This window comes from Monodon monoceros, unplaced genomic scaffold (genome assembly GCF_005190385.1).
Source record: "Monodon monoceros isolate NGI ecotype Baffin Bay Population unplaced genomic scaffold, NGI_Narwhal_1 Super_Scaffold_2, whole genome shotgun sequence".
NCBI lineage: Eukaryota > Metazoa > Chordata > Mammalia > Artiodactyla > Monodontidae > Monodon > Monodon monoceros.
This window is the reverse complement of record NW_021703776.1, coordinates 72460962-72483284: the sequence shown is the minus strand read 5'-3', so window position 1 is coordinate 72483284 and position 22323 is coordinate 72460962. Positions and strand designations below refer to the sequence as shown.

The 22323-nt window shown below is 39.0% G+C and overlaps 1 protein-coding gene across 1 annotated transcript in view; it reads right to left on the bottom strand.

The window, feature by feature from the left end:
• Nucleotides 1-21413, bottom strand: part of CAPZA2 (capping actin protein of muscle Z-line subunit alpha 2) — a 56505-nt gene extending 35092 nt beyond the window's left edge. Inside the window, exon 1 of the mRNA XM_029234254.1 lies at nt 21172-21413. Within this exon, the coding sequence (XP_029090087.1) occupies nt 21172-21210 (39 nt within the window). The 5' untranslated portion in view covers nt 21211-21413. The remainder of the gene's footprint in view (nt 1-21171) is intronic.
• Between the last annotated feature and the right edge of the window lie 910 nt (nt 21414-22323).

Genomic DNA, 22323 nt, shown 5'->3' with positions numbered 1-22323 from the left:
TTATTAGAGAAATGCAAATCAAAATTACAATGAGTTACCACCTCACATCAGTCAGAATGGCCATCGTCAGAAAAATCTACAAATAATACAGGCTGGAGCGGGTGTGGAGAAAAGGGAACCCTCCTACACTGTCGGTGGGACTTGTAAATTGATGCAGCCACTATGGAAAACAGGATGGAAGTTCCCCCAAAAAACTAAAAATAAAGTTGCCATATGATCCAGCAATCCCACTCCTGGGCATATATCTGGACAAAACTATAATTCGAAAAGATACATGCACCCCAGTGTTAACAGTAGCACTATTTACAACAGCCAAGACATGGAAGAAACCTAAATGTTCATCAACAGATGAATGGATAGAGAAGATGTGGTGCGTGTGTGTACATATATACATATACACACACGCGCGTGCGCACATACACACAGAATACTACCCAACCATAAAAAAGAATGAAATAATGCCATTTGCAGCAACATGGATGGACCTAGAGATTATCATACTACGTGAAGGAAGTCAGAAAGAGAAAGACAAATACCATATGATATCACTTATATCTAAGTGAAATTAAAGTGAAACCATAAACCTTAAAGTAGAATCTAAAATATGACACACAAATGAACTTATCTACGAAACAGAAACAGACTCACAGACATAGAGAACAGACTTGTGGTTGCCAAGGGGGAGGCAGAGAGGGGAAGGGATGGATTGGGAGTTTGGGATTAGCAGATACAAACTATTATATACAGAATAGATAAACAACAAGGTCTTACTGTATAGCACAGGGAACTATATTCAGTATCCTGTAATAAGCCATAGTGAAAAAGAAAATAATAAAATAAAAAGTAAAAAACAAAAAAAGCTATAGTCATTAAGACAGAGGGATAGATAATGAATGGAACAGAACTGAGAGTCAAAAAATATGCCCTGCATACGTATCGCTAAATGATTTTTGACAAAGGTGCAACGGCAATGCAATGTTTAAAAAATATCTTTTCAACAAATGATATCCAAACAATTAGATATCCATGAGCAAAAAATAAACTGCAATCTAAACCTTACCCCTTACCAAAAAAATTACCTCAAAATGGATTATAGCTCTAAATGTAAAATATAAAACTTAACAAAAAATTAAAAGGAAACAGAAGAAAACCTTCATGACCTGGGGTTAGGCCAAAAGTTATCAGACATGATACTAAAACCATGACCCATTAAAAAAACTGATAAACTGGACTTCATTGAAATTAAAAACTTATGCTCTGTTACAGACATTGTTAAAAGAATGAAAAGACAGCTACAAACTGGAGAAAATATCAGCAAATCACATATCCAATAAAGAATTTGTATCTAGAACATATACTATCAAAACTCAACAGTAAGAAACCAGTGAACAAAAGACTTGAACACACTTCACCAAAAAGGATATATAGAAGACAGATACATGCACAAAAGGATGTACAATATCATTAATCATTTAGGAAATCAATATCATAAAATACCACTATATACCTAATAGAATGGCTAAAATAAAGAAGATTGATAATACCAATGTGAAACAACTGAAGCTCTAATACATTTCTGTGGCAATGCAAAATGGTACAATTGGTACCGAAAACAGTTTAGCAATTTCTTATAAACACACACCATACGACAAAACAAACCCACTTCCAAGTATCTACCCTATGTTCCCACAAAAATCGATTCAAAATTGTTCAAAACTAAAAACAATCCACAACCTAAATGTCCACCTATGGGTGAATGGATAAACAATAATGTGTCTATGCGATGGAATACTACTCAGCAATGAAAAGGGACAAACTATGAATACATGCAACAACTTGGATGAATCTCAAAAGCCTTATGCTGAATGAAAGAAACCATTCTCAGATGGTTACATGGCAATGATATAAGATTCCATTTACATGACATTCTCCAATAAACAATATTTTATAACAATGGAGAACAGATCAATGGCTGCCAGGGGCTGGGAGGAGGAGTGGGGATGGGTGTGAACGCAATGGGAGAAATGAGGGAAAGGAGGAAAATAAGAGAGTTTTTGGGGGTGACGGAATTACTCCATATCGCGATTTTGGTAATGGTTACATGCATCTATACATGTGTTGAAAGTCATAAAAAAAAAAGAGAAGGGGGTATTTTACAATATGTTAATTAAAAATATATATTTCGTGTGTTTTCAAAATTATTTCCTTCTGGGCTTCCTGGTGGTGCAGTAGTTAAGAATCCGCCTGCCAGTGCAGGGGACACGGGTTCAATCCCTGGTCCGGGAAGATCCCACATGCTGTGGAGCAACTAAGCCTGCGCACCACAACTACTGAGCCTGCATTCTAGAGCCCGCAAGCCACAACTACTGAGCCTGAGTGCCACAACTACTGAAGCCCGCGTACCTAGAGCCCATGTTCCACAACGAGAAGCCACCGCAACAAGAAGCCCGCACACCACAACTAAGAGCAGCCCCCACTCGTCGCAACTAGAGAAACCTGCGCGCAGCAACAAAGACCCAATACAGCCAAAAACAAAAATACATTTATAAAAAAAATTATTTTCTTCTAAACTGTTTAAAAGTATTATTAAAATCAAAAATGAAAATATAAAAAATAAGTGATTTTTAAAAGGCAAGGGTGGAGTTGGGAATGGAAGACAGTCATACTAAATATACATTGGCATCTATTATGTTTCCATAAAATGTCTTAATTTCCTTTGTCCCTTTATTCCTCCCTCTCTTCTACTGGGGTAAATGTTAGAAAGCATTTAAAACAAAGTCTTAATCACTACCACAGGCAAGAAATAAAAATTGTGGTAACCTGTTAATGAATTTATCAAATATTTCTTTTGGAAACTTTTAGAATTTTGAGGAAATTTTTTTTAACACTTCTAATGACTTACACCCTACCAATAAAACTGACAAAATTAAAGTACTGATAGCAAGCAGTATATATATATATATACATATACAGTATAGCATATTTAGTGATATGATCAACTGTTGAGCTTTATATTTTTTAGTTGTTTCAAAAAAAGGTACATATCATTTAGACTTTTAGTCAGTTCTATTTTGGGTTTTCACCTAGAAAGCAAAAATGTTCTATAGTTTTATCTTACAGACTTGTTTGCCCTTACTACTGCACAAAATGCATACAGTAACCAAAAAGAGTTAAGACTGCTCACAATATCCAAAATGAATGGTGGGTCAAAAGAAATGCCACTGAGGGTTGAGAAGTCATGGGAGCTGTCTGGCTGAGAACCCAAAACACAACTTGGACTTTACCAGCTATGCCTGAAGTATCTTAATCTGGTCTTTGTGAATTTCACAAGCTAAGAAGAATCTGTTTTTTGGATTTCTCAGGTGCTAAAGAAAAGAAAAGTGTGTCCACCACAGTAAAGGCTTAATTGTCTTCCTGCGAAACTGTTCAATCATCTGGGTATTTTCTAAACACTGCTACAGACTGAACATTCCCCTACATCCATCCTTCCTAGCAGACATTTTTTTAATTTTAAAAATTATTTATTCTAGCCACTTCCAAATCCAAGAAAGAAAAAAGGTTACACAAGTTAACACATATGGAGCTATACTCAATTTACCCCTGGGAATATTATCATTTTTCTGGATGAGCCCAGTGAATTATTAGATACATCCCTAAGGCCCACAGCAAAATCTCCTGCATTAACCACCATCTTCCTCCACATGATATTATTCGAAGTCAAGTCCTTCTAAATTGGAGCAGGAAAGAGTTATTACTTTTTTTTTTTTTTTCCCGGTACGCAGGCCTCTCACTGTTGTGGCCTCTCCCGCTGCGGAGCACAGGCTCCGGACGCGCAGGCTCAGCGGCCATGGCTCACGGGCCCAGCCACTCCGCGGCATGTGGGATCTTCCCAGACCGGGGCACTGCGCCACCAGGGAAGCCCAAGAGTTATTACTTTTATTTTATTTCTAAACTGTAATTCTAGATTGCGAGAGGGAGGATACCTTGGTTTTGTTGGGAAGGTTTGGCTAGATGGGAGATTAACTCTTACCTATGTCAGTGACTGGCAGTTTACAGGCATACTTCATAACAATCACATCAAGAAGAACAGTTTTAAAAAGTTAACCTACTGGGACTTCCCTGGTGGCACAGTGGCTAAGAATCCGCCTGCCAATGCAGGGGACACAGGTTCAAGCCCTGGTCCGGGAAGATCCCACATGCCACAACTAAGCCCGTGCGCCACAACTACTGAGCCTGTGCTCTAGAGCCTGCGAGCCACAACTACTGAGCCCGTGCTCTAGAGCCTGCGAGCCACAACTACTGAGCCCACATGACACAACTACTGAAGCCCACGTGCCTAGAGCCCGTGCTCTGCAACAAGAGAAGCCACCGCAATGAGAAGCCTGCCTGCCGCAACGAAGAGTAGCCCCCGTTCACCGCCAACTAGTGAAAGCCCGTGCGCAGCGATGAAGACCCAACATAGCCAAAAATAAATAAATAAAATAAATAAATTTATTTTTTTAAAAAAGTTAACCTACTAATATAGAGCTAGAAGCTAAAAGAGCTATATTTTTTCTTTGCTTTCTCTAGGATCCAAACATTACTTGGTATAAAATATACAAAAAGATAAACATAACATAAAAAGTATGTTCCACTCTGTTGTGCTTCTTGGAAAAAAGCAGATACTCTAAAGTTACTTATGCAGGAGACAAAGCAGTATATTCAAAACAATATCCAAAATGTTAGTATACACTACCTCTGAGAAAAAGTAATTTCTGCCCGTCAACTTTCTGAGATAACACAAAAATACTACTAAACTTTTTTTTTGTACTTTTTCTTATGGGCTACAATTCAAGCAACAAATTAAATAATGATAGCAACCCACAGAATAAAATAAGAATCCATGAGTCCATATTGACATAAAGAAATGAATGAACAAACGGGGGGAAGCTCTTCATTATAGTAGAATTTCAATTAATGTAGAAGGAATGATTGAATTAGAAAATCACCTGGGGTGACCAACAATGGTAATTGTTGCAGGCAAAAATCATCAAGAGATGGTAAAATTAATGGGTAGAAGTCTAAGAGCATATTTACACAATGTGAATGAATCTTTCTACATGATACTTAATGGATAAACAGTAACTTTATATTGAGGAAACCTGCCACACACCACCTTTACCAAATGACCTAAGTTATCGTAATAGTAAAAACTGTGCCTCCTAGTAGGATGTACTGAGGATACAACATCACTTGTTATGCTCCTGCCAAAACTTCATAGGCTGATCTAATCATGAGGAAACATCAAATAAACTGAAATTGAGGTACAGTCTACAAAATAACCATTTTGCACTCTTCCAAAGTGGTAAGGTCAAACAATGCTGAGAAACTGTTCCAGATTAAAGACCAAGGAGACACTACAACAAAATTTAATGCAATCCTGGATTAGATCCTGGATCTAATTGGAGCAATTGGTGAAATTTGAATAGGGTTTGTAGATGAGACAATAATGTTGTATCAATGTGAAATTTCTTGATTTTGATAATTGTACTGTGGTTATATAAGAGACAGCCCTAAACACAGTGAAGTATTTACAGAGTGGGGAAAAATATTCCTTCTCTACTCTTAAATTGTGGGGATTTTCTCTTACATTTTTTCTAAAGTTTCTTAAAGTTTTGCTCTTTGAATTTAGGCCATTAATCTACATGGGAGTGATGTCTGTATATGATGTGGGATGGAGATCCATTTTTTATTACATCGTCTTAAGGATAAATAAGCCATCCTAATGCTATTTGTTAAAATGGACTTCTTTGTCCCACTGAACCAAATACATAAACAAATGAAAGAAAAAAAGGAAAGTAACTATTTTCAGTACTATTTTTAAAGTGTGAATTACTTTTTTTCAGTCTGGGACATGAAAAACACATCATAATTTTTAATAAATTCCAAAGATAATTCTGAAAAGTGTCTAATGAATTTAGTAGTCAGCATTCAGGTAGTAACTGCAAAAATGTAACTTCCTCAAGGAACTTCTGAATATTCAATAATATCAGTAGGCAGCCCTATACTCTAAACTTGGTAGGTAGTTTTTGTTGAATCAATGTTGAATCAATCTATAAGCAAGAATAAACTCTCATTTATTTAGGATGGTCAGGGAATATAGTGTTTTAATGAAATGAGCATTCTAAGAGTTATCACTAATGGAATTCTGTATGTAGACAGTTAATTTTAAAATAATGTACATTCAAAACCATAAAAACTTATGCTAATATAAGGAAGCAGCAGAGTGTATGATCTCTGGAGTCAGATTGAATGAGTTGGATTTTCATTTCTACTACTCATTAGCTACGTAAACTTGGGTGAATATATTAGTATGAGCAGTAACAGTAGTAGAGAATAAATATATCTGCATTAGTATAGTTCAGTATTCCTAAAATTAGCTCTGGAATACAGGCATTTTCACATTACACGTGAAATGCTTCTTTGTGCCCTACAGTGGTACAGCTGTGGCTTACGCCCATGCATTTCTGTGTTTTCTGCAGTGCATTCACTTCCCACATGCCAACATCCTTTCTCCTCCCTTGGAAATCATCCCTTCCCTCTGTACTCTGCTTACCTCAAAAACCAGTGGTAGCAAAACAGGAGAAAAAGCCAGTTCCTAGTTCTGTGGTGGCAATGTGCAGTTAAGATCTGGGTTTTCATCTAAGCTAAGACAAACCATCTGCACCCAGGTTTTGATTTAACTTCTGTAAATCTCCATTTCTCATAGGTAAATTAAGGGAGATGAAATATATCATCATTTCTTAACCTCTTAAAACCCCTGTGGTCTGTTAGATAAAAATAAAATATCATCTACAGTTACTTTCCAAGATGGCTGTTATTACCTTTAATTCATGAAAAGAGAAAACAGAGATCCAGATGTGGGATTTGAATGAATTCTTCAGATGAAGTCCAAGGCTTTTCAGAGCCGCCTCCCAATACAGCATCTTTCTATGATGGTTCAGAAGAAACAACCAAAATATCTGGGTAATCTCGTTTACTTCCACTGCTTCTATTATCACCACATAACAATAGCTCTCAAATCTATATACCTATCACAACCTCTCTCAAGATCAAGATCCATTTTTCTAAATGTAACTCATTTATTAGAAATCTCCATTAAATGCCTGACTGTCTCACCCAAACCTACTCTCTCTGTTCTTCATAAAATTATCGGCACCACCTACATACAATTCCACATTTCTCCCTTTCTCCCACAGTCAGCCACATTATCGAGTGTCTGTCTGTCTTGCTCAAATCCAATCTCCTTTTCTTTGATTCCATTTCATTTGGACCCATTCCCTTTCTGGATTGTTACAATAACTGCCCTGCCTCTAATCTCATCTTTCTCCAAAAGTCATTTTCCACTCTGCCACCAGATTGATATTTTTCAATGAAAGTTCCGATCATTTTCTTTCCTGCTTAAAATCATCTAATGGTGGCCCACTGCCAACAAGGTAAGTCCAAAGTCCTTAGCATGACATATAAGGTCTTTCTGTATTCAAAGGCTATAAAATGTACTGTTAACAGCATAAACCCTAAATAAGACTGTATGTACTCAGACTACAGCTCCACTGACTTCTACCTATATGACCAAAAGCAAATTAAATTCAGTTTCCTCACCTGCAGTAAATGAGGTAATACATTTAGAAAAGTGCTTGGCACAGAGTAAGCACTCAATTAACAGCTATTACCTTTTTACTCTTTCTGCTACTTGATAGCTCCTACAACCAACCCACTCTTTTTCTCATCCCACCTATACAATACTAGAGCCTCACCACTCCATTCAGTCTTTCAGACAAGAACTCTTTTCTTTCATGCCTCCATATCACTGCATGTATGTTCTGGCTACCTTTCATCTACTGTGACTAAATTGTACAAAGCAGCAGAATATCTTAAACTTTGCAAATTATCAAAGAAAAGGTCACACAGAAAGGAAAACTCAAAGGTCAAATTATGCTATTAAAAACTTCTTGATGTATTATTCAATACAGCAATCATTAGCATACACTTCTGATAAAAGATTAGTACTACTACTGAGAACTGTAGTATAAGGCCTAAAATTAAAGCCCAGTATTACGTGTGCCTTGACATCTGGGGAAAAACGGAAGGACCTTGAATGGCCTAACTGCAAGTTTCCATCCTCAATCTCCTCCTGCAGATAAGGTCCCTAGCCAGACAACCCTCTTTATTACAGGGAACAGGCATAGTTCCTGCTCATCCCTGAGTATGGGGCTTCAGTTCCCTGCCAGCCTGTGGAACTATTCAAACTAGCCAATCACATCCTCCTGCTGGAACCCTCACTCTACCTTCTTGATACTACAAAGCTTGCCTCCCTTGGCCTCTGCTTGTTCACTGTTTCCTCCACTGTGTCCCTATCTCCTGGGTTGAGTATTTGTATTAATAGACTGCTATTCACCACATCTTTCCAATGTCAGGTGCTGTGTGTTCAGCCATCTCCATAACCCTACAGCAGGAACCCCTCCCTCACCAACAGAGTGCAGAGGAGGCAAATAAACCGGATCTCACTTATCTGTGAAGCTCAAATTTAAGATATAATTGGGGACCAAGAAGCAAGGAACTCAGTTATTTAAAATATATTTTAAGCAAGCAAATAAGCTAATATATAGTCCCAACATTAGAAGGGCATAAGAGAGATTCTTCGTATATCTTCCCTATTTTTATTTCAGACATAAATTCACAAGTGTGCTTATCTAGTTTCCGATCCTCCATGTATTTGAGGGAGGAGGGTAAAATTTGACAGTTATATTTACAACATTAAAAAAAGGGAAGGAGCTGAGTCAATCTGACAAAGGCTGCAGAAAACAACGTTCTTTTATAGGAACAAAAAAATTACAAATCAAATCTCTTGAAAAAAGAGCTCTAAAATTCCTAGGAAATGAATTTTTATTTAAGAATAACTACAAGCTTACATCAATAAACTTCTCAGATGAAAATAAAGATCAAGATTTTCAATTATTGGATGATGCAGATGAAACATTTCAAAACCTCCAGACTTACTGCAAATCTACTAAGTGACTAACTGGGAAATATCTTGTGTATGTGGCCAGTGGAGTGGAAGATGAATTTCAGGCTCTTCCACAATTTTAGGCAACCTTCCTCCACTCTTCTCTATTCCTTGGCCTACAGAAAACTCCTTGCTAGTTCAGAAATAAGAAGATAAAGTTGGTTTATTAAGTAGTTAGAAAGGGTCTATGATGGAGCAAACTAGAAGGCCTGAAAGTGAAACAGACCTCCTCTAAAATGACCACTGTGCCATCGTGGCAGTTTGTGACTGCTCAGACTTCTTTGGATCAGAATCCTCACAAACATCTGAAGAAAATGGGCAGAATTCAGTTGTAAATCATTAAATCGTTCAGACAAGGGAAAACGTAAGGACAGTCACCTTTTAATATCAGACAAAGTTGATTCCACTATTCTTAGAGAGAATTTACCAAATCCTTTCCCTAAGAAAGGAAGGAATGCTATCTTCTCCACTGAGTAAAAATACAGTTCACTTGGGCTTCCCTGGTGGCGCAGTGGTTGAAAGTCCGCCTGCCGATGCAGGGGACATGGGTTCGTGCCCCGGTCTGGGAAGATCCCACATGCCGCGGAGCGGCTGGGCCCGTGAGCCATGGCCGTTGAGCCTGCGCGTCTGGAGCCTGTGCTCCGCGGCGGGAGAGGCCACATTGGTGAGAGGCCCGCGACCGCAAAAAAAAAAAAAACAACAGTTGACCTTTGATAATCTTACAAGAAATTGTCTCCTGCTTTCCACCACACGTTACTTTCTTTTTGTGAATGTCAGCAGATAGTCACCTAGGATCAGAAGTGTCTCAAATCGCAGTGAAAAAAGTACTATGTTAACGCTGGGAAGCGGCCTGCACAAATTGTTCCTCACGTGCTGCAGGCAACAGAGAGGAGCTGGTGCCCCTCATGTTGTGTAGCGCATCTTACAGCCTGAGCCAACAGAGAGAAATCAGTTTCTCTACACAATTTTCAATTTGATTGAGAGACCAGGTGATGAGCAAAGCAAGTAATACTGATGAATTATGTGGCATTTGCACATGATGTTGGACCAATATGTGTAGAAGCCAAACTACCACAGTGATAGAAAGAGATTAGTCACGATACCCAGAAAAAGGGCTACCTGGGGCTAAATCCTGTGGAGCAATGATGCCTTACTTTTCTAAAGAAGTTCCCAATTCCTTGGCTGGTTTTTTTTTTTTTTTTTGCGGTACTTGGGCCTCTCCCATTGCGGAGCACAGGCTCCGGACGCGCAGGCCCAGCGGCCATGGCTCACGGGCCCAGCCGCTCCACGGCATGTGGGATCTTCCCGGACCGGGGCACGAACCCGTGTCCCCTGCATCAGCAGGCAGACTCAACCACTGCGCCACCAGGGAAGCCCTCCTTGGTTCTTTAAGTGCTGCAACAGATGTAAATGGAAGATAAGCACATTTGGTATAAGAAGCTGTGATCAAAATCCTTGGTAACATTATGGCACAGACTGATGATCCAGACAAATATCAACAGAATACTGAATTGCTGCTTTTGGTCCTGGGTGATCCCTCAGAAAAAATAGATTCCTCAGAAAGAACAGATCCCTCAGAAAGAATAGAACACATCAAGTGTTTTTATCACCCTGTGCTACCTGAACTATAATTTTAGGACTACACTCTTAAAATTTACAATCTTATCTTATACCTACACTGCTGAGTAAGACTGAAGAACTTCTTAGGGGAGGAGAACAAAGGGAAGGTGGGCTGAATGCAAATAAACTCCATATGTAGCTTTCTGCCTTGCAGTCCTTCATTCTGTCAGTCTTTGCATTACTGTACAGAAAGCATCTTTCTCAAGTAAAGCCAAGCTTCATGGTGAAATGCCAAAGATAGAAGTGACTAGATTCCCTTGGCCTACATTGCCTCTTTAAGATATGTCTGTTACTGGAAGATGTGAGCATCTGGCAGTGCTACTTCAACTTTATGATTACCAGCTAGAACAGGAAAGTACAACAAGGTGGGGGAATTTACCACAGATTGTCAATCAATTGGCACAATTTATAGAAGCTGTTGGCAAAATTAATGTTACTTCAACTACCCGTGTCTATGAATTCTCCAGATTTTTCTGATGCTTTTGCTGGGCACTGTAAATTGGCAAAATTTTTACCAACACTAAGGTAAAATCCAGGAGATTTTGACTGTCTGTAGAAAACATTAATTCTTTAGCAAAAAATGGAGTCTTCACCAAAGCAGATATAAATATATTAAGCTGACAAAAATTTTAAAAAGCTTTGAGCAACTGAAAAAAAAGGGGATAAAAGTATAAAAAGCAGACAGTGCCTGTGCACAAAAGCACATGCACACCACAAAAAATAGCTATCTGGAACCATTAAATCTAGAGGCGAACAGCCCTGCACTCTACATTAGCCCCAAAGTATACTGCACTGGGAATACTTACACTAAAAATTATTTGTTGTTTATCTTAAATTCAATTTAACCAGGCATCCTATATTTTATCTGAGAACACTGCCTACAACCCCTCTAATTTCCATACGTTGGACATTTTCCCACATAGTTATCTCCTCCATGATCTAGTCAGGAGACACTAGCACAGAGATTTCCCAAATCTGGATGCCTGGTTGATTTGCTGGGGAAGCTTTTGAAAAAATACAGATTCCCATGTTTCATTCCAGACCTACTGAATCAATCTCCAGAGGACTGACACCTAGAAATCTATATTTTTGAAAATCTCCCCACCTGATTCTGATAGGCTGCCAGATGTTGTACCCACTGCCCTGTAAGGGACTGTATATGCAAAATTTGAGGCATTTGGTCCTCTGAAGAAAAGAATCATAGGTCTCACCTGACTCTCAAGGAATGTGATCCCAAAAAGGGTCACTGTCTTAGAGACCAGCAGTAAAGTTAAAAAGAGCTATTATGAATTTTTCTACTTCAACTACAAGAATTATTTGACATTGTTTCCCATAACTCTCTAAAAATTGCCTATGCCTTTTTGAGAGTTAAAAGTAAAATAAAAATAGAAAAAATACTTTTTAAAACTCGATCATTATTTAAATAGTTTATGATCAAGTGACCATTAATTGCATGTCTGTGTTATAGACTAATTTATTTTAATCTGAGTATACATAAAAGACGTAATTTGTTTTGATGTTTTCCTTAAGAATTTTTTTCCTTTATAATTATCATTTTGAATAGTAATTAAAAACAGGGCCCATATCACTTAATCTACAACTAGGTCATCCACTGAATTCAACAACTATTTCTTTAAATATGCTTTTACCATTTATTTAAAATATTAAGAAATCTATGAATCCAAAGTAGGCATTATTATTAACTGAGAAAGTTATACAAACTATTATTTATATTTTCAATTTTTTTCTGTCCTCTGAATCATTCACCTCAGCCCACAAAACTCCTAAAGTTTTTCTATCTAAAAAAAAAAGTATCTCTAAAATGAAACAGTAGGAAAAAATGAAGTAGTATCTACTCTTTCTCTTCGGTTTCATTACTGAATTTTTTTCAAGAATGATTTATACTTTAATAGGGGAAGGCGATTAAGATGTACAAACTTCCAGCTGTAAAATAAATGAGTCACAGGGATATAATGTGTAGCATAGGGAATATAGTCAATAATATTGTGACAATTTTGCGTGGTGACAAATGGTAACTAGACTTATTGTGGTGACCATTTTGTAACGTATAAAAAATATCAAATTACTTCATGGTACCCCCAAAAAGTACACCCAAAACTAATACAATACTGTAAATTATACTTCAATTTTAAAAAGCTTAAAAAATTAATTAAAAGACTAATATAGGGGAAAAAAGTAATTTATACTTACTGTCTCCACTTCTTATCCTTTAGTCAACATTTATTGAGCACCTAATACAGTGAAACTCAATCCTGGTGGCACATTCAAACCATCTGGGAAGCTTTTTTTGAAAAAAGTACAGACGCTCCAGGCCTCACCCATGAGTGAAGCCTGTGCATCCATGTTTGTTTATAAACTCTCCAGTTGACTCTTATATGCAGCCAGAGTTGAAGTCACTGATGTAATATATGCCACACACTCTACTGCAATTACAAAGATGAGTAAGACACAGGGCCTGTCCCTGAAAAACGCAGGAAATATGAACATCAGGAAACCTATTAAAATGGGTAAATGTTATCAACAAAAGTATGTACAAATTGCTAAGGGAACAGAGATAGGCAAGAATACAAAAGAAGGTGAGGGAGGTCTTTGAGTATGGTTACTGAACTACAGCGCACACAAGACTGAAAGGCCATTAAACTGCTCTCTTAAAGGCCAGCAACGATCTCTAGTCTACCACTTAAAATAGTTGGCCTCATCTACACCAGTCTTACCATATGCAAGATACAGATAATAACAAGGTTGCTCTGACAATTGAGAAATTAATTAATACAGTAGATATTGGCATATAGGAGATATAATTTGTTTCTCATCCCTTTCTCTTAAAGCCAAAGGCTCTTCTCAATTCTATATTCCTTTTTAATCTCTCTGCAATACTTCACTGCTCCTTCTGGAAATTCTCTTCAAGTTCTCTGAGATGAGCACGTACTCTGTGCTAGGTATACACTTCTACTTCAAAGGTCACTCCTCACCTTCTAGTTTCTCTCCTTCTCTTATGCCTTAAATGAAAGTATCCAAAAGTATATGCTCTCTGCCCTCTCCTCTCCTATGTCTGAACTTGTTCTCCTAAAAGCTATTCCAATCTCGTGGCTTTAACCCACAGAGAGGATTTCCAAATCTATATAATCTCTGGGCCTGATCTCTTTCCAAGCTCCATTTCTACATCTCCCTATCTGCTACGCATGTTCACATAGACATTCTGCTAGCAACTCAAACTTAGTAGAACCCAAACAAAATTCACCATTATTCCCCCGAGCTGTGCATCTTCTCTCCTGTGTTCTTTAGCTGTTAGTGGTGGTTCCACTTCCCAGTCAACCAGATTTTAATGTTCAGTTACCTCTGATTCTTCCCTTTCTCTACATTCACTCACCATGTCTTGTTGATTCCAACTCTGGAACGTTAGCAATCATTTTTTTCCTCCGTGTCTTGCGAAACTACTTTAAATCTGGTCCTAACACTTAACTCAGTTTCCCAACTGGTCTCACTAGCTCCAGTCTGTCTAGACCCGTGGTTCTCAACCAGGGGCGATTTTGTACTACAGGAGACATTTGTGACTGTCGTGACTGTGGTGCTACTGGCATCATGTGGGCCAAGGATGCCCAAACATCCTAAAATGCACAGGACACCCCTACAACAGAGTTATCTGGCCCAAATGTCAATAGTGCTGAGGCTGAGAAAATCTGTGCTGTTTAATAGCACAATTCATCTTTGCATCTCTTGCTTGCAAAGTACTTGAGATATAACTCATATTTCCTGCTCATTCCCACTTTTCTGTTTTTTCTTCCTGTGCTGTGCTCTCTGACATGAGCTTGTACCTCAACTGATACCTACCATCCTCCTAGGCAGAAGTAACTTTTCCATCCTCTGAATGTCCATGAACTTATTGCTTTTTGACCCTGTATAATATATATGTTATATATGTCTGATTCATCCTTGAATCTGTAGTCTTGCACTGTGTCTACCAACCAGGTAATCAAATCACCAATCTTCAGTGAGTCTAAAACTTAATCTATAGAATCATTACTGCTATTCACAAATACTGCATTTCTCCTCTTCTTCCCTGCCCCCTCTGAAAAGAGGTTTATAGATATAACTTGCTTAAGCTAATTGAAATCTGAGCAGAAGTGCAGTGAGTGTCTTAGAGTGTGTGTGGGTAGGGGGGAGCTTTAAAACCCAGTATGGTATTCATTGCATTTCTTTCCCACTGCTGTGGGGACAGTGATAAAAAGCCTAAGACTTTTTTTGGGGGGCGGGGGGAGGAGAGGTAAATTTCACATGCTACATTTTGTAAATTTAAGGTGTACAGCCCGTTACTTTCATACATTTATATAATGTAGTATGATCGCGACTAAAGCTATATTTATCACATCACTGTAGTACCATGGTACTGTCCATATTCATTATACTGTGCATCAGATCGCTATGGTTTATTCACTACTCATTACAAGTCTGTGCCCTTAAACACCATTAATCTTATCCCTCCCACCCTCCATTCTCTGGTAACCACCATTTTATTGTTTTTTTAAACAGGTTTGACTTTTTTAGATTCCACATATAAGTGATATTGTACAGTACTTGTCTTTCTCTAACTTATCTCACTTAGCACAAGGTGCTCAAGGTCCATGTTGTTGCAAATGGTAGGATATCCTCCTTTCTCATGGCTCAATAATATTCCATTGTGCATATGTATCATATCAAAAAGCCTACGTTTAGACTGAAATCCTCCAAGAGCCTACAGCTATGTGACTTTGCGGAGCAGGGCCCTTCTGCTGCTGACCCACACTAGACACACACAGAACGAGTGAGGAGATGCCACGAAATGCCCCCACCACCAACGCCCTCACGTTGAGATTTTAGTTTGTTTGTTATTGCATTATATCCTTGCTTACCCTGATTCACAATCAATGAAAGATGCATAATTTCATGGGTCACTAAAAAAAGGAAAAATGCTACCTGTATCACAAGCCATGATTGTACAATGCAGCCTGATTTCAGAGATCTTAAAATATGGAAAATGATGAGTAGTGAAATCAATGAAATATGGTATATTTGGTAAATGAATAAATGTGGGGGTAGTTTTCAAAAATTAATTCTATTCATTTTCAGTAGAAACATTATGAACTAAAATGTGCAAGAGAAGCTCTCAGCCATAGGGTTCACGGTAGAGCACGTAAATAAATGCCTTAAGAGAAAGAATATGAAGACTGTAGTTCTACCCTCCAGAATAAAATTTATGAAATTCTCCTTTTTTGACAACTATAAGTGGTTCCATGGAACCCCTATTTTCTTTGATATGCATCAATCTCTTGCAATAAATTACTGCTTCAGGCAATTAAGCTTTTAGGTCAGGACCACAGGTCAAGTTTTCCCATCATGCTTTTCAACCTTAAAAACTACTTTGTACTAAGCGTGTTTATTGGATTGGCCAAAAAGGTTCGTTCGGATTTTTCTGTACTATATACCATGTTCTTCTATGTATATAACCACCTTTATCTTATGTAGAAATGACTCCCCAATGCACTGAGAATGTACTACAAATTTGCTTTAGTGTGCAAAGTCTAAAAAACTCCACTAATGCTGCAGCAGCTATCAAGTTTCTGCTTGCTGTAGGAATTTTTACATTTTATTGGTGCAATGACAGAATTCATTCACCTACAGAATGAAATTAGGAATGAATAATTTCCACATTAATCGCTTACTGGTTGAGTTTACTTTTTAGTTAATAAGAATACTACTGATTTTACATTAATTATGATGGAATATAATGGCAGCTTACATTGCTTTTATCAATACATACAAACAAAACTTCTGAAGCCACATTATGATTGTGTGGGGGGGAGAAGTATACAAACTGCTTATAAATATTTAGCATGTGTAAGTGATTTGAACCATAGCCAGTATCACCACCTGCACCTCAAGGAGCACCAGGAATTTCACTTAACTACCTAAATCTTTAAAATCTATAACACTATTTAGAAGTGAAAAATGTAGGCATACTAGATTTTCCCTCCAAAACTTACCTTTATATGCTACTTCTTTTCATAAAACTGTTATTTTTTTCTTAATTTTGTAAATTCATTACTCCTTTGTTCATTCACTCACTGAACCATTGTACTCATCCCATACATTGCACTGACAGATGCTAAAGATGACATTTCTGCACTAACGATTCAACAGAATACAGGAAAAAAGACAGGTAAACAGATAACTACTACGCAAAACTGTATTCAATATTAATGATGTGTTTCAGCGTTCAGGAGAGAGAGAAAACAGTTGTTCAGGAGAGAGAAAACTAGCCATGTGATCTGAGCTAAATCTTGAAGGAAGAGTAATTTTTCATCTTTCAAAAAAGGGGACAGATCGGGGAGCAGTACCAATGCTCAAAGCAGGTAAGTCATGAGCAGAGAAAAATAACTAAAATGTATTGTGTTTACTACATGCCAGGCAACATGTGCACTTACAGAAGTTTAATGGGGAATAAAATTTCTGTTATATCCCCACATTTTAGAGGAAACTGAGGCTGCTGAGAGATTAAATAATTTACTCCATGTGCTAGGCATGGACTAGCATGCAGGTCTCTTTGAATTCACAGCATGATTAAATAACAGTATATATTGGAAATGTCAGAACTATTTAGGTTAGAATGGAATACAAGGACATGAACACCATTTTCAAGAGTTGGGCTTCCCTGTAAAGGCAATGGAGGATGCAGCAACTAAAAGTTTGGGAGTAGAAAAATGATAGGAAGATGGAGGGATTTGTCTAGAAAGTTTATAATAAAAGTCCAGCAGTGGCAAATGAAACAGATATGAGACATTCTTCTAACCTTACTTCTCCCTTAGCTTTGTTTCTTCCTCAACTGTGTAGTCACAGAACAGGTACAATCAATCTGCATTCTGTTCATACAGTACAAGTTTGTTACTAAACAACAGTAGTTCATAACATAAATTGTTAATGGTCTGGTCAACTGAGAGGTTATAAATCAAATATTAATATAAATGAACTTTTCAAGCAAGAAATAATTTCTGTAAGACACATTCTGATGGAAGTGACAAGGTTTGGAAACTAAGTGTAAGGTACAGAGAGCACAAGGAGGAAAAAAGTTAAAGCTGAAGTTAAAAACCTGGATGACTTGAATAATGGGAATAGAGTCATAAAGAGAAATATGAGCAGAAAGAGATGGGTATCTGCCCTGCTTTGTGTAGGGACAGAGAGGAGGGGAGTTTATGAATTTACTTTCAGGCAGGTTCCATCTGAGCATATCTCCTTAACTGTCTTCTGTGGAAGAGGACCAGCAGATAAAAATGTGTGACCAGTGCTAAGGGGAGAAGCAGGGCTGAGCTAGGTACTTGAGACATCTGCAAAGATACAAAAGCTGAAGCTATGCGAGCGGATCACTCTACTCACTGGGGGAAGGTAGAAGAGGTTGGTGGGGGGCGGGGGCGGTGGTAGGGTGTCTTCCAAAGCTTCAAGTGACTTCCAGGATTTCTCACTTAGAGAGCAGTTTGGGAATAGTTCTTATCTGAGCCTTATACAATTTCATATAATTTCAATCACAAAAAATGCTTTACTGTACAGTGCAGCTGACCCAGGAGGGGAAAACATGAACTGTTCTAACCTAGAGTTTCTGTAACTATGTAAAAAGGTCTGTAGGACACACCACGACAAATGAATAACTAAACAACTTCATTGTGCTTCTTCAGATAATTTTATTTCCTACTAACCCAGTGGCCGAAAGTGAAAAGGTTATTACATTTCATACCGGTATCCTCAAAAAGCAACTGTATATAACTGAAAAAAGCAAAGATATTATTCTCGATTAATTTCTAAAATGCTTCCTACCACAGGACATATATGAAACTACACCAACAGCATAAAACTTTTAAATGTGTCAAACAATAATAAACTTTGTTCTAAAACGATCAAACACAAATTAAATTTAAAACCCAACACTATTTAGTGTTTGGCACTTACAACTTCTATTAAAAACAAAGAGAACTATTGTTTCTCCCTTTTCCAAATTAAGCTGTCAAATTTAACACAAAGAGATAAATCCAGAAAAGGATTCTATCAATTGTTAAGAAGTGTAATGTCACAAGAGCATCAACTTTGGATTCAGACAAACTCAGGCTTAAATACCGCCTTTGCACTTCCTACTTAGGTGTCCTTCTGTGAATTACTTAAAGCTTTTAAAAATTTATTTTACTTATTTGTGCAATGGTAATAATCAAACCTAGCTCAAACTTACAACAAATTAACAAATGTATTGTCTAACTGAACCAGGCATATACAAAGTATGGTACTACTAAGTCTTAACAGCTTCCCTTCCTTACTTCCACAGTCAGTAATGGAAATTCCAAGAGCTTTAAATTAAGTATTAAAAATGTATTTTTGAAAATTACAAACAAGGTGGCAGAAAAAGTAAAATGATTTAAATATTAGTTTAAAAAATAACACCTTTAAATCCTCTTTCTGATTCTATATGCAAGGTCCTCCTCCCAAGAGATTAAAAAGAACATTTAAATAAAGTGACAAGACTTAGAATTTCACTTTACCAGTTACTTCAATTTAACCTCACAGTTTGGTTAATATTTTTCTTAAATTACTAAAAGATGTGATCAGAAATTTATATGCAAAATATCCACAGAATAGTCTTACAAAACTCGAAATAAAAACAAACCCACAAAGTTCCTTCAAATTGGAGTTTTCATTCATTTACTGTAAAAACATGGTGTTGGACGAGCATAGAGAATAAGACCCCTTCCCACCCAGCCCCACACCTTTATGGAGCTCAGTGCCCTGAGAGTGCCGGATGACAAGAAATCCTGTCATATCATTTTGAAAAAACTTTGCTATTTTAGGTCTTTACAACACATGGCAGGCCTATATTAACTCCCACACTGAGTACTCTCTCCTCAGCTAGATTTCTAGCCACTTGAGCTACTAATCACCACTTACCAACAGCAGAATAAAAAACATGACAATCCCTTTAAAAAAACTTTTTAGTACTACTTAATTTTAAATGTGTGTGAGCACCTGCATACATTTTCAGTTACCCATTTATGGTTATTTACCAATATTACACGTGTGAAAACTGCACAGCAACTTTTGTGTATACAGGGATCTGCCTACCAGGACTGTGGATTATGGAGAATCTTCCTGCTCGCCCCATTTTGTCGTTTTATTATCACTTTCACCAAAGAGCACAGAGGTAAAAAAGATTTCTGGAACTGAAGATAAGGCTGACTGCTGCACGTTCACATCGGGAAGAAGACAGAACATGACATTTCAGTACAAGAACACAGGATATAAAAACACTTGGAGCAGAGCGTTCCAACCGAAAATATCCGCAGGCTTACATGAGGATTTCTTAAACACCAGTTATGTGTTTGTGTTTCATACATGGCTGTACTGCTTTGGAACTTAAAAATGACCCCTGTTAAATTAAGAGTGGAGTCTTCGAAAACTTTAACTATCTTATTCATTGTTATGTCAGTTACTTCTGAGTTTGAGAAACATCAAGGACCTGTGCAGGAAATACTTAAAATTAGGAGGGTACCCCTGTGTCCCAAAACACACTCTGCAGAATGGGGCCTCACAGAGGCCAAAGGAAACCGCGAATAAGAGAGATCCAGTTCAATGATCAGATTTCTTACTTCAAATGCCTGAGAACTTAAGTCGTTCATCTGGTTCTAATGCTGTCACAGCATCTAAGATACAGTAAAAGGAGTTCCACAATCTCCCCTCTTCGGAAGAAGTCCTAGCAGGACCACGGGGCGCTACCAAGTCGGCCCCCAGGGCGGCTACTGCCAACAAAAGAGTAGCAAACAACCGTGGGGAGGGGGGTGTCTTTTTATGAGCAACTTCGTTGCCTACAGCTAAAACCGAAAAAGAAAAAAAAAGAGAGAGAGAGAGAGACTTCCACGGCTAAAGGAAAAAAAACGTACGACCCAGGAAAGAAAGCAGTTTGCTTGTGGGAGGATAGACTAGAAGAGAGAAGTCAAGGTCTGCTTCCTAAGCAATTTTTCCCCCTTAGCCCTCACCCCGGCCACCCTCTCCGGCCAGGCCATCGGGCTGAGTACTGTCCTTGGGCCGCTCCCAGGCCGGGACCCAGACCCCTCTGCAGTCCCCGACCCTGGCGCAGGGCCCCCGTGGCCCATGCGCGGGGAGAGGGTCCCCAGCGGCCGCCGCCCTCCGCGCCCCCGGCCCCCGCCCGCCGCCGCCGCCGCCCAGCTCCCGCTACCTATTTTCGGAGCACACACCCTACAAGGAGCGGAGCGAGCAGGCCTGGCGGAGACCTGCCCCCGCGCGGGGCCTCGGGTGACTGACAGGGGCAGGCACTCGGGCGCAGCGAGGAGAGGGGAAGGAAGGGCAGCCGGGGGCACCGACCAATGCCCTTCCCCGGCGGCCAGACTCCGGGCTGATACGGCGGGGCTCTACTGGCTTCCCGGACCGATGGGCTCTGCCGCCCCCGCGGCCCTTACCTTCTCCTCATCAGACAACTGCTCCTCCAGATCCGCCATTTTCCTTCTGGCGACAAACCGCGGCGGCGGCGGCAGCAGCGGCCACCTAACCTCCCCTTTTCGGTGCGGTCCTCCGCGCCGCGCGACCCCGACAAGGGAGGGGCCCACAGCCCCGGCCGCCGCGCACGCGCCCCGGGAGCTCCGCCTCCCTCCGCCCGCCTCACGGGGCCAGAGCACGGCTGTGCGCGTGCGCGGGTGCCTCGGAGGCCCAGGAACCGGGAGGAGTTGCTTACTTCCGCCTGAGGCAGGCTTGTCAGTATCCTGGGTCGAGGATTCTTTCCCCACCAGTGACCATATGGACCCAGTCTGCGATGAGTACATGCTGAGCCCTTGATTATACTCCCATCAAATCCTGAACTCCGCCAGCTAAAATGTGAGAAAGTGCACAAATAGCTTTTAAACATTCTGGTTTAAAAAAAAAGATTACGAGAAAAATATTCGGCCTTCATTAAAATATGCACATACAACCCAGTACATAATTGGAAGATGTTCTGGATATATTCATTAAAGAAATAACTGCTGGTCCTTTATTGTGTGTGGGATACTGTGTTCGCTTCTGGAGATATACAATGTTAAGTAAAAGCCAGAGAAACCTCAGTTCTGAAGAAACTCATTGTCTGTTCCTTAAACGAACATATTAAGAAGTTGGGGAAGGCTCTGCACTATTGCAGGGGAATAAAGAGTTATGTTAAACATAGATCGTACCCTTTTGAATAGGGTTGCCAGATTAAATACAGAAAAGCCCAGTAAAAGTTGAATTTCAGATAAACAATGAACATATATTTTAAGTATAAGTATGTCCCATGAAGCATTTGAGATATACCAATTATTCATTGTTTTCAAATTTTATTGGATGTCTGCTAATTTTATTTGCTAAATCTAACCCTACTTCTGAATCTTCAAGTTTAGCAAGAGAGTGAAGATGTAGTTAAAGCTGTATATATGAATTGGCTAGGAATCCTGTTAAGTGCGGTTGCTGATTCAGCAGGTCTGGGATGTGGCTGAAGAATCTGCATTTCTAACAAGCTCCCAGGTGGTGCCAGTGCTACCGATCTGGAGACCACAGGTTGAGTAGCAAGACCTTAGAGCTCAGATAGGAGTTAAGATTTTAAT